This window comes from Raphanus sativus, chromosome 9 (assembly GCF_000801105.2).
Source record: "Raphanus sativus cultivar WK10039 chromosome 9, ASM80110v3, whole genome shotgun sequence".
Lineage (NCBI taxonomy): Eukaryota > Viridiplantae > Streptophyta > Magnoliopsida > Brassicales > Brassicaceae > Raphanus > Raphanus sativus.
The window spans coordinates 29,409,055-29,421,057 of NC_079519.1; the positions used below are offsets into that span (position 1 = coordinate 29,409,055).

At 34.9% G+C, this 12,003-nt stretch overlaps 2 protein-coding genes and 1 pseudogene across 3 annotated transcripts; 2 read left to right on the top strand and 1 right to left on the bottom strand.

Annotated features, from left to right (window-relative positions):
- Positions 1-1,327: 1,327 nt before the first annotated feature.
- On the bottom strand, positions 1,328-3,558 carry LOC130500205 (uncharacterized). The gene is made up of 10 exons (XM_056994963.1): positions 3,293-3,558; positions 3,063-3,173; positions 2,834-2,993; positions 2,568-2,756; positions 2,413-2,492; positions 2,256-2,299; positions 2,130-2,192; positions 1,987-2,033; positions 1,791-1,896; positions 1,328-1,360 (listed from the first exon to the last, which is right to left on the bottom strand). Exons 1-10 carry the CDS (start codon positions 3,456-3,458, stop codon positions 1,328-1,330), a joined length of 999 nt encoding a protein of 332 aa, XP_056850943.1. The 5' UTR covers positions 3,459-3,558.
- A 734-nt stretch (positions 3,559-4,292) lies between these two features.
- On the top strand, positions 4,293-6,609 carry LOC108825276 (65-kDa microtubule-associated protein 9-like; annotated as a pseudogene).
- Positions 6,610-7,571: 962 nt separating this feature from the next.
- Positions 7,572-10,139, top strand: LOC108825647 (AT-hook motif nuclear-localized protein 6). Of its 2 annotated transcripts, none has more exons than XM_018598975.2 (6): positions 7,572-7,744; positions 7,944-8,439; positions 8,951-9,030; positions 9,118-9,246; positions 9,321-9,482; positions 9,574-10,139. In XM_018598975.2, the coding sequence occupies exons 2-6, from the start codon at positions 7,995-7,997 to the stop codon at positions 9,955-9,957; spliced, it is 1,200 nt and encodes a 399-aa protein (XP_018454477.1). In that variant the 5' UTR covers positions 7,572-7,744; positions 7,944-7,994; the 3' UTR covers positions 9,958-10,139. The 2 variants fall into 2 exon arrangements, with proteins under 2 accessions (XP_018454477.1, XP_018454478.1); XM_018598976.2 differs by having other exon boundaries at positions 8,954-9,030.
- The last annotated feature ends 1,864 nt before the right edge of the window (positions 10,140-12,003 follow it).

A 12,003-nucleotide genomic window follows, 5' to 3' on the forward strand; every position in this document is an offset into this window, starting at 1 on the left:
AAAAAGTAATCAAAAGACTCAAACTTTACCTGACCAGTACGAGCCCTTCCGACCAGATCAGCACCATCGAGAACCATGTCAAACGTTGTCGCGGCTGAATCGGGAAGAGAGCCTCGATACCCTTCTCCTTAAGCTTGTCCTTCAAGGGATCAGAGATACGGAAGTTGGAGACGGGCGTTAGGGTTATCGACTTTCACCTTCTTGCTGCTCTTCTTCTCTTCCTCTGATTCTTCGTCTACCTCTGAAGACTTGCGCTTCTTCTTCTTACTCTTCTTCTTCTCCTTCTCCTTCTTATCAGACTCTTCTCCATCGGAATCTGAGAGTTTTCAGCTTCTTCCCTTTCTTCTTCGAGTCCTGCTGCTCTGGAGTCGTCGTCTCCAAATCTATCTTCTTCTTCATCTTCTTTCTCCTCTTTCTTCTTGTCGGATAAAGCTAATGAAGGCATTGGAAGAATCTCTCCTGCTTCTGTGTCTGAAAGATTGTGGCGGTGGAGGATGAGAGAAGCAAGGAGAGATAAAGAGGAGGAGGAGACAAGTGTAGGGTTTAGGGTGCTTCTTTATATAAGATTCTCGAGATATTTTTTTTTGATGGCGCCGTTGATCGTTAGCCCTAATGGAAAACTCAACTGTAATCTTGTCCGTTCAGTTTAGGTCTAGTGTCTTGCCGTTTTTCTTGTTTGGTCGTGAGAATGCGTGTCGGCTTTCCAACTTGTTAGTACTCTTTAAACAAAACCATCAATTTTACTTTTCTGATAAAATGGTTAAAAAATTGTGATAGATAAGGCGTTTCTGGTTTAAATTTGGATTCGATTTGGTTTTAATTTTTTTTTTAATTGAAATCAACTAAAAATATTACTTTGAGTTTGGTTTAACTTCGGTTTAGTTTATTTTCGATTCAATTTGATCGAGTTGGTATTTAATTTTATTCTAATTCTGTTCAAAAGTATAATTTAGAAAACATAAACAAATCATCATTTAATTACTAATTCATTAATTTTTATAAATCTAAATAGTTCTATTTCATTGGTTAAGTTTTGAATCAACCGAACTGAAAAAACAAACACATTAAGTCCCATTCTCAAACATTGGAGATGATCTTATACAAAAGAGAAAATGTAATAATTCTCTCCTTTTTTTTTTTATAAAATCTAATTAGAGATTATACAAGTACTGTAGTATCATAAAATCAATAACATAGTAGCATTCATTGCACAGCATTTTGCTTATTTGATTAAATTTAACATTCTTTCAACAGAAAACGGTTATACGAAGTTAGATAATAGTAATTGTTATATATCAAGAACATATTCACGAGTTCGTTTAAGTCTTTAGTCTTCGAAGTTAATGGCTTCCATATGACCCTACAACAAAAATAAATCAATGAAATCTCTTTATGTATGTATGCATGTATAATGGTTTCCACATATATAGAAAAAGGAACGGTGTGCATAAATAAACATGATCCGAACATCTTCAAGGTGAAGATTAAGCAATGATTAGAGTCCCTGTGACTTTCTGTGAATTGAATTTCCGGCATAATTCCAGACCCTGTTTAAATAAATATCATCAATGGTGTGTCTGATATCTGTTGTAGCCTTTTTTTTTTTGAACTATGGGAGTTTTGAATTGTTACCTGTTAATATCTGTCCTGCAAGAGTTTTGAGTTTTATATATGATGCTAGTTGCTTCACCAAGTTTTTCTTTGTTTGCTCTCTGTCAAGAAAAGAAAATGTTTAATATTGTATACAATGGGACTTTTTATGAATCTTTAGAAGAACGTTGAGTTATTACCTTTGAGTTTGGAGTGCAAATATTAGATTCATACACTTGGCAGTGTATCTTTCTGCTGTGATTTCCTTTGTCTCTCCTCCCTTTTGAGGAATCGATGGGTTTAAGCCTGCAGAGAATGTGCGTGAGAATGTTTTTGGGAAAGTCGAATCTAGCAAGAAAGGTAGATTGATGGAGTTTCAAAAGGCTATGCACTAACGTTCTGGAGTTAGTAGCTTCATTCCCTTGTGAGGCATCAACCTTAGCCTGCATGCAATGTGAGACATCATTTAAGCAATGTGTGAACATAGAGGAGAGAAGAACGTTTAAAAGATGGATTTATATGTTGGATGTGAGACTTACACTTGAAGAGCGTTCCTTTGCTCTCAATGTTGTTCTTGAACCAAATGCCTGATGCAGAAAACTCTGTTAACACATGTGGGATGATAAAAACTTTCGGACTTGTAGATGTGGAAAGATTAGTTATACCTTAAGATTTTGAGACCGTAGAGTGTTACTTTTAGGTATAGATGCTGAAGAAGGTTCAAGATTAATCTGCAAATGACCCAAAACATTAGTTATCTAACTACAGCTTCTGAGAATGTGGTAATGAAGAAACTAAATTTGAAAAAGAGATAAAAACTACGTTTTTGTTTGTAGTGTTCCTTTTTAGATGAGTTAATCCTTGGTTTCACATTCTGTTCGGTTTCTGAGTTAACCTTAGACCTGAAAACTACCCAGAGAAAAGAATAAAGGATCAAAACATTTATAAGGAAGCCATACTGCATACAATCTGAGTACCTGTGTCTTTCAGATCTTTCAGCAGTTCTGAGATTCGGTTCCTTTGGAACAGTGAGTTTAGATCTTCTGTTGGAGTTAACTTGAGCCACCTTAGCTTCCAGTTTTTGCCTTTTGGTGTCTTGGTTTTGCAACTTAGAGACTAAGATTGGAGATAAGTTAGCACCAAACTTTGCTAATGACCTCTGACATCTGAAACACCAAAAAAACTGTTAGTTGAAGCCAAAAAAACAAGCAAGCTCACATCAACGGCTTCCTCATTGGTGTACCTTGTCAGAAGCTGAACAGAGTAAACATCTAATGGTTTGTTCTGCCTTGCAAGCAAAGAAACCGTTGGTCTTGTTAAAGTTGAGCTTCTACTTGATTTGGTTTTTGATTTGGGTTTTGTCTTGGAGACATCTTTAACCGTTTGGTTATAATATATGAACCCTAAACAACAGATTAAACAGAGGTTTTAGACTACATTGATGCAGAAACCAAAATAAAAATCATCATTACCGTTGTATTTGTCTTTTCTATTAAGACCAGTATCCACAGGCTTAGTTTCTAGGCTGGTGTTTATGATTTGCTTAAGTGGCTCAAGTTTCCAAGTAAACTTGGGGCTAAAAGCTGAAATAATCAGACAACAAAAAAAACATAGCAATATTACAGAACCGTAAGAGAAAAAAAAAAAGACAAAATGTTTGTAATAAACAGAGCATATGCCCTAATTTTTGCGTGTTTCTTACGCGAAGGAGGATAGTTTCCCGCGGATTCGAACCAGAACTCGTTTTCTTCTGTCTCGGAATCAAGCTCGGGTCTGGAGAAATCGTAGAAACGAGGCGCATCGAATTCGAAATCAATGTCGAACTCCTCCAGAAACGAAAAATCTCCTCCAGATAAACTTGGAACCATGATTAAGCCTCGAGAGAGAGTGGGAGAGATTCACATTCATCCGAATTACAAAATAATCGGAGATGTTCTTCTCCCTCTCCCTCTCTCTGGAAAAAAAATTTCTCCAGAAAATTAGTGGGGAGAGAGAGAGACAAGGATTGGAGATGGAGAGGAGAGAGAGAAGAAGAAGAAGAAGAGGTAACGGCCAACGGCCCTTATTCAGTTGGCGCGGATTCTATCTACAGCTCACACATTGTCTTTTCTGTATTTTCAGTTTGGCTCTCTAGTTTTTAAGGTACACAAAGTGACCCAATATGTTTTAATTAATCGAATGTAACACCACTAATGTTTATATCCAAAATTCCAAAACTTTTTTCGTTCACTACAGTGTTAAATTATATATGAAGAAATATATTTTCGAAACCGTTGCATCCGTGAAAATAAAAATGGAAAGTGATTTAAGGTGAAAATTAGAAATCAAAAAGATAAGGGGTAAGAAACACAAATATACAAAAGTAGCGTTCTCCCAACGATCTTCGGTTGTCTTTTAAGAACTCTCTCAATTGCCTTTAAACATCGTCTCCGATATTTTTGCTGCACGTTTAATCCAGGTAAAGTCTGGACTTTTAAAAAAAAAACTCTGAAATTAAGGTTTCCCATTTCAGAGCATAGAAATGATTCTTGCACTAACATTTGCTAATACATTTTGACATAAACGAAACTTCCAGAATTTGTTATCATTTGAGAAAAAAGATTATCTTCATATGATTTGAGTAATATAGCGAATGAGAAAAAACTTTGAGAGTATTTGGTTTTGTTTGTAATATATATTTTCTGCAGAGTGTGGAGATAATAATGTCCAAAACTCAAATCGAATCATTTTCTGTATCTCTTCTGCAAGAACTTGAGGTTTGTTGTTGCTTCAGCTCCAAGAAAATAAGTTTTTTTCCTCTTCCTTTTAAATATAGAAACGTTTCAAATATTTTGATGTGATTCTGTTTCTAATACAGATTATATGGAACGAGGTTGGAGAAACCGAAACAGAAAGAGAGAAGATTTTGAATGAGATTGAAGACGAATGCAGAAACATCTATATTGGTAAACTCCAAAAGGTTAAAGAAGAGAGGAATCGGCTAAAACAAGACATTGTTGACTCAGAAGCAAGAGTTATTGCTATATGTTCTGCAATGGAAGAGCCATCAGGTCTTGGAAGACAACAACAACCTGATCAATGTGGAAGAAGTTTGAAAGAAGAGTTAGGAAAGATTCTTCTGAAACTTGAAGATATGGAAAAGAGAAAAACAGAGAGGAAGAATCAGTTTATTCAAGTAATTGAAGATATCAAATGTGTAAGAGATGAGATTGATGGTGAAACTGATGAGACTTGTTCATCTGATTTTTCGGTTGATTCACGATTTATCTCTTAGAAAGCTTGAAGAGTTGCATAGAGAGCTTTACACACTTCAAGAACAGAAGGTTTCCTAAACTTCATTGCTTTTAATTTTCATTTGATTTCTTGATCAAGAGATTAATATTTTGAGGTGTTTTTGTCTCATCAGAGGAACCGGATGAAACAGATTCAAGATCATTTAAGAACTCTGGAATCTCTTTGTTCGGTTCTTGGTTTGAATTTTCGAGAAACTGTTACCAAGATTCATCCAAGTTTAGTAGAATCTGAAGGGTCAAGAAGTATAAGTACTACAACACTTGACAAGTTAGCTTCAGCAGTAGACCAATGGCATGAGACAAAGATACAAAGAATGCAAGAAGTCAGTTTAATTGTTTACAAACTTTTTTTTAATATCTTACAAATTTGCTCTTTTTTCTTCTTACATATAAATTATATGATATAATCCATTTTATTGATTGCAGCTTCAAGATCTTGTGACCACAATGCTTGAGTTTTGGAACTTAATGGATACACCAGCAGAAGAACAACAAAAATTTATAGATGTTTCATGTAATATAGCTGCTACCGTTTCTGAAATAACCAAACCTAATAGCCTTTCCATAGATTTGCTTGAAGAGGTAGGTACATTCACATTAGCTTTAAATATTATTTTTATGCTGATTGATTGTTTAACGCTTTAAAAGGTTAAAGCCGAGCTACGTCGGTTAGAGGAGTTGAAATGGAGCAAAATTAAAGAACTTGTTTTAAAAAAGAGGTCAGAGCTTGAAGAGATATGTAGAAGAACACACATTGTTCTTGAAGAACAAGATATCGCCCTGGAGAATGTAATTAAAGCCATTGAATCAGGAGAAGTGAACCCTGAAAATATACTAGAACATATCGAGTATCGAGCTGGGAAAGTGAAAGAGGAAGCCTTAAGCAGAAAAGAGATTCTTGAAAAGACTGAAAAATGGTTGAACGCTTGTGAGGAAGAGACTTGGCTTGAAGAGTATAATCAGGTTTGTCTCTTTCATAAACCATCCATGGGTCTTTCACATTTTGTGGTTAACTTATTTATGGATTTTATGATTTTGTATAGGATGAAAAGCGGTACAATGCTGGAAAAGGATCTCACTTAATCCTCAAACGTGCAGAGAAAGCTAGAGCACTTGTTAATAAACTTCCAGGTTTCCATATATATAGATGATACCAAGAAAGTTTTCTTTGTGACTCTTTAACTAACTGAAAACTTCTTTGATACCTTCTTAGCTATGGTTGAAGCATTAGTCTCCAAGATTACAATTTGGGAATCAGAGAAAGAATCTGAGTTTCGATTTGATGGTGTATGAGTTATCTTCTTCCATCACACAAAGTCTTCTCTTCCTCTCATAATAGCACACATGTGATATATATTTTTGTCTGATTTTTCTTTCATTCAGAATCGTCTACTTGCAATGCTAGAAGAGTATACAGAACTCAGAGAAGAGAAAGAACAAGAACGTCGCAGGAGAAGAGTATTTAGCTAACACCCTTTTGCATCAGTACATTTGTAAGAATCACCAAAAGTAATGCTTGTTGGGTTTTGGTTGTTTATAGGATCTGAAGAAACTTCAAGGTCAAGTTACACCAGAACAAGACAAAGGAACTCCTACTAAGCATCAAAGCGCGAAAAAGAGTCTTAAAGTATCAACTAACAAGAGATTTGGATCATCTCCTCAAACTCCTCGATGTGATTCTCCTCATTCAGCAAAATCTTTTACATATCAATCACGCCATGGCTGAAAATATATGGAGCAACACCTCAAAGCAGTCTTTTTAGTTCACTTTTATTCAACTAAAAAGAATCTCTAAAAGTGAATGTTCTTCTTCTTTCAGTGGTGTTTATTTTGATTTTTAGAACATGAAAATTGTAAACACCTCAACTCTGTTCTTATAACAACACCATATAAACAAAAGAGATCAGAAAGAGAGAGTTGTCTAGAAATTAAGTCATCATTTTTCTTTAAAGATGTTAAGATAAGTCATCACTTTTGTTAAACCCTTTGGTACGCTTAAAGACTTGCTAACTCATTAAGAGAGTCTGACAATGAAAGGAATCTGAATGATTATTGGATCATTTCATTTGTAGTGCTATGTCATGTCTCAGATCCAAGGGTGTGTGTACAGACACTACTGATTGTGTTGCATAAAGTAGATTTGACTTTGACTGACAAAATGTACTTGCCGCAAAAATCAGTGTTCATTCTTTATCCAATATACCTTTTTTTGAAAATTATTTCCAAGTACTTGGTGAAACAAAATCCTTAAATTCCATCTATAAACTTTGCGCAAGTGAATCAAAAGATTTAGCTTATCTTGAAAATTAATTGGTCTTAGTAGATTTTCAAACCGATTTTCTTTGGTCAACGTTACTAAAAGTAATTACAAAGGATTTAATCAGAACATGGTATTTTTTATTCTTTTTTTTTTGAAATTTCATTTTAACTTTTTGCAGTTTAGTTTTATTTAATTAGAAGTTGTTCAAAAAAAAAGTTTTATTTAATTAGACATATTAATTTTTCAAGACGGACGTGAATCTTTCTCTAAACCAAAATTAATAGTTTGATGTTGGTACTTATTAATTATTATATCGATATTAAAATAATTAATTCTTTAACGTGATATTTTTTAATATATACTCTTATTTCTTTCTCCTTCAAATTTCCATTTTATTTATTTACTTCCTTATTTATTTTTGCAAAATGCAGTCGTATATTATCTTCTTTCTCTTGTGAAAAATTTGGTGGATATTGCATCTAATTTCTGTGAGATTTTACTTTGCTAATTTCCGGTGTGATTGAGAGGTTAATCACCACTGAGAAAAACTTTTGCATTTTTCTGTTTCACTGTTCGTTTCAGCTCCATAACTGTTAGAAAGGTAAGAAACCAAATCTAAAAACTGTAACCAATTTTTTTTCTTCTGGTTTGATCTTTGATCCCTTTGAACTATTTCATCCATCTTTGTATCTAGTTAATTTTGTTTGAAAAACAAAGGAAAACAAAAGAAATCTTTGCTTCTTCATCTTCTTCCTCTTATCTCTCTAAAGTTTCTTTCTCTTCATCTTTGTTGAATTAAGCATTCAAGGGCAAAATTATTCTGCTATTTTTGGTAATTTGAGACTTTAAAAATGGAGGAGAAAGGTGTAATGAGTCCAAGTGGGGTCATCACAGTTAAGGGAGATGAAACTTTGGCATCAAGAACAGAGTTTCAACCAAACCCTAGCTTTCTTCCATCCGTGGGACCCACGACGGTGGTATCTCCTCTCCCTCCGTCTCCAACCACCACTGTGACTCCTGGCTCAGCCGCTGCAGCGCCGCCGCCATCAATCTCTAGCGCAGGGACAGATCTGACAAAGAGGAAGAGAGGACGGCCGAGGAAATACGCTCCAAATGGTAGTCTGAACCCTAGGGCTTCGAGACCAACTCTGTCTCCGACACCAATCTCATCTTCCATTCCATTCTATGGAGATTATCATCATCTTCATCATTCTCATTGGAAACGAGGAAAAGCTCAGCAGCAACCTGTTGAATTCATGAAGAGATCTAGCATGTTTGAGTATGAAAGCAGCCCAGGTACACTTTGCAGTCTCTTTGTGTGTGTGTTTTGATCGTTGCATTGGTTTTAGTGATCTGATATGGAATTTTGAGTTATCTGTTGATGTGATTTTATGTGGGTTTTTTGAGATGTTGGGAAGTGGGACCAACACATAACTGGGTACCCTTTTGTCTGAAGAAGGTACAAACAGACCAGTTAGAAGTCAGAGAAATAGAATCTGATGATGCTGATTGAACAAAATAAAATAAAAATACAAGAAGGATTTAAAACAAAGAGAGAATAATCTCTTGTTGTCTATTCATCTTTAGGAGATAAAGAGTGTCTAGTCGTGTTAATTGTTAAGTTGTTAGCATAGATCTTAAAGGTTTCTAATCAGCTTGGTTAAACCTGTTTTTATTATTGTGCAACCACTGATTGTTATGGATAGTTATAGACAAGGATGATCAAGTTGGCTGGTTGAGTATTAGAGTTTGTTAATTACCTGATTAGTTAAAGTCATTAGCATCAAAACTCTGTTTTATCTATTAGCAGCTCCAACTCCTCCTGGACTCTCATGCTATGTGGGTGCTAATTTTACAACACATCAGTTTACTGTCAATGCTGGTGAGGTAATAAATTACATAAAACATGATTTTTCTTTGATAATGGATTTTGTGTGTCACTGTTTTGAAAATATTTTGTTTTCTTGTCATCAGGATGTAACAATGAAAGTAATGCCGTATTCACAAGGATCTCGAGCTATATGCATTCTTTCTGCTACTGGTACCATCTCTAATGTCACACTTCGTCAACCTACCACTTCAGGAGGCACTCTTACATATGAGGTAACCTAATTAACATGGAATCAAATTTCACTATATATTCTTGGTTCTTGAATAATTTTGTTCTCTTGTCTTAGGGTCGATTTGATATACTTTCTCTATCGGGTTCCTTTATACCTACTGAAAACGGAGGAACTAAGGGTCGGTCCGGTGGTATGAGCATTTCTTTAGCTGGACCAAATGGCAAAATCGTCGGTGGCGGCCTTGCTGGTATGCTCATAGCAGCCAGTCCTGTCCAGGTTAGACAATCTTGCTTATCTAACAAGTAAAAAAACATATTTAGTAATTCCGAGTATAAAAAGAGCCATAAGTCTTATAATTTTTGGACAGGTGATAATGGGAAGTTTCATTGTGATGCATCAAGCAGAACAAACACATAAGAAGAAACGTCGAATCATGGAGCCTTCTCCTCCTCCGCCACAACAACAACCTCCTGCTTTCACCATCACCACTGTGAATTCTACTCCATCTGCGGTTGCCACCGTAGAGGAGCCAAAACAACAAACCTACGGTGTTGGTGGTGATACAATGAGACTGTTGTCTCAAATGCCGCCTTCTTTCCAGAACGACAATTCAGTTATGAACAATATCACAACGACCTATCATGGATACGGGAATATGAACACTGGTACTACTAGTAAAGAAGAAGATGACTATGAAAATGGTGGGAATGATGATTCCGGCGATACTAGGAGCCTATCTAATAGTGGTTGAGCAATTCTAAGACTTTCTTGTCTAGAAAGTAACTTAACAGACCTTTAAGGTCAAAAATGTTTCAGCTATTCTTTTCTTTTCTTTGCTTTCTTTAGAGGGTTGTTTTAACTGTGATGCATTTGTTTCTTCTCTGTTTTATGGTTGTGGTTATTGAGATTTAAATTTTACTATTTTGCATATAACATGGTTCTAAGTGATCTCAAATTCTACATTATTTTTGTTTCAGACAAAATAAACACCCAAAATGTACAAAATTTCCAACGGTGTCTTGGCCATCCTTGTTCAGCTTCCGGTGATGTAATGAACAAGTTGGGTCCGAAAGAAGTAGCCATGGTTAGCGAAATGAATCGAGTATGATAATATGATAAAAGGCACAGAGCAAGATAATAGGCATAGCAGGGCTTTTGTTGATGGGATTAAACAGAGAATGATGGAGAGTCAAAATTGAAACTACTTTGTTTGATCTCTGAGGTGAACAGTCAGATGCATAGTTTTTGTTTTTGGTCCTCTTATATTATCAGTGGCCCAACTGTGAGATTTATAATAATAATAATATCAAGGCCCAAACATTTCAGAATCTATGAGGTTTAATTAATGGATCCCCTTATTAATGGTCCAAAATATTTTAGAATTATATGCTATTTGGAATATTTGGAAGGAACTGAATGATAGTAAGTTTGGTAAACCCTTAAACTCATTGATAAGCAGGTAAAAAATCGTATTTCAAGCTTGAAAACAAGGGAGGATTCAATCTATCGGAAGTAAGGGTGTCAAAATGAGCTAGCTCAGCTCAGCTCATTTATTATATGAGCTTCAATATATAAGCTCGAACTCAGATCATCTAGATCATGAGTTAAATGAGTTAACTCATGATCTAAAAAAAAAAAATAATAATTAAATTAAATTAAACATTGATAAAATAAATTTTATAGTATTATTCAAAATTTAAATATTAAAAAATCCAAATCATAAATATTTAAATACTAAACAAAAACCAATCCAAAACAAAATAAAAAATAAATATTAAAACAAAACGCCAAAACTAATGATCCAAATCCTTATTCTTCGTGAGAGTCTTCGACTTCAATATCTTCATCTGTACAAATTATAAAATCAAAATAAATTTATAAGTATTTCATGTTAAAATAATAACAAAATAAATAAATAATCTAAGATAGAAAATATATTACCATTGTCGTCGGACGCAAAACCAAACAACCATGATCGGGTACAAAGTAAAGATTGGACGTGTTTAGGAAGAAGACGGCTTCGGTATTTATTTAAAACACGAGAACCAATACTGAAAGATGACTCAGAAGCTACCGTAGTTATAGGAATGCTTAGTATGTCATATGCCATATAAGTCAAAGCTCCAAAACGATGGGCATTGTCTTTCCAATACTCCAAAACGGACATTTGAGGATGACTTTTCATCTCTAACTTTGCTTCACCGAGATATATATCCAAGACAGATTTCCCTTCCTCCGTAGCATCTTGCATATCATCTAGTTCAAGCAAATCCTACATCATTCAAAAGTAAAGCCCGTAAGTCACTAAACGAAATAATATATAATATAAAAATATATATAAGTTGACTTACATCCAAAACGTCTACGTCTTGTCTTGCATGTTTATTAATCTCACGTGCAGCAGAAGAAGCACTGGAAGAGCTTGCCACCGTAGGAAATTTAATAACGTAGTCTTCAAAGAGTGAACGGAGCTTTCTCTCTATGTTGGCCAGCTTTTCTGTACTGGTACTTGGATCAAGATCTTCATAACACCTCTTCAGAAGTTTGAATTTCATTCTAGGGTCAAGAACTGCTCCCATCGCTAGAATGACACTGTACTGATCCCAATATTTTGTGAACTTGATTCTCATCTTTGAAGCCATTTCTCTGATATCTTTATCAGAATGAAGCTCGTTTCTTTTTAACAAGCACTCGATCTTCCACACTTGTCCAAAATACAAGTTAGAAGTGGAATAACTTCTGGCTGACATTAAGACCGTAATCTTGTAAAAAGGCCTCAAAATCTCCATTATGCTTT

What these genes read in the sequence shown, in the direction of transcription:
- LOC130500205 (XM_056994963.1), bottom strand. Translation starts at nt 3,458, where the DNA reads ATGGTTCCAAGTTTATCTGGAGGAGATTTTTCGTTTCTGGAGGAGTTC. An exon ending in CAAAGGAACGCTCTTCAAGT is followed by an intron (nt 2,034 to 2,129) that starts GTAAGTCTCACA and finishes CATTGCATGCAG; the next exon opens with GCTAAGGTTGATGCCTCACA. An exon ending in TTTGCACTCCAAACTCAAAG is followed by an intron (nt 1,361 to 1,790) that starts GTAATAACTCAA and finishes TTTTTGTTGTAG; the next exon opens with GGTCATATGGAAGCCATTAA.
- LOC108825647 (XM_018598975.2), top strand. Translation starts at nt 7,995, where the DNA reads ATGGAGGAGAAAGGTGTAATGAGTCCAAGTGGGGTCATCACAGTTAAG. An exon ending in TTACTGTCAATGCTGGTGAG is followed by an intron (nt 9,031 to 9,117) that starts GTAATAAATTAC and finishes TCTTGTCATCAG; the next exon opens with GATGTAACAATGAAAGTAAT. An exon ending in GAGGCACTCTTACATATGAG is followed by an intron (nt 9,247 to 9,320) that starts GTAACCTAATTA and finishes CTCTTGTCTTAG; the next exon opens with GGTCGATTTGATATACTTTC.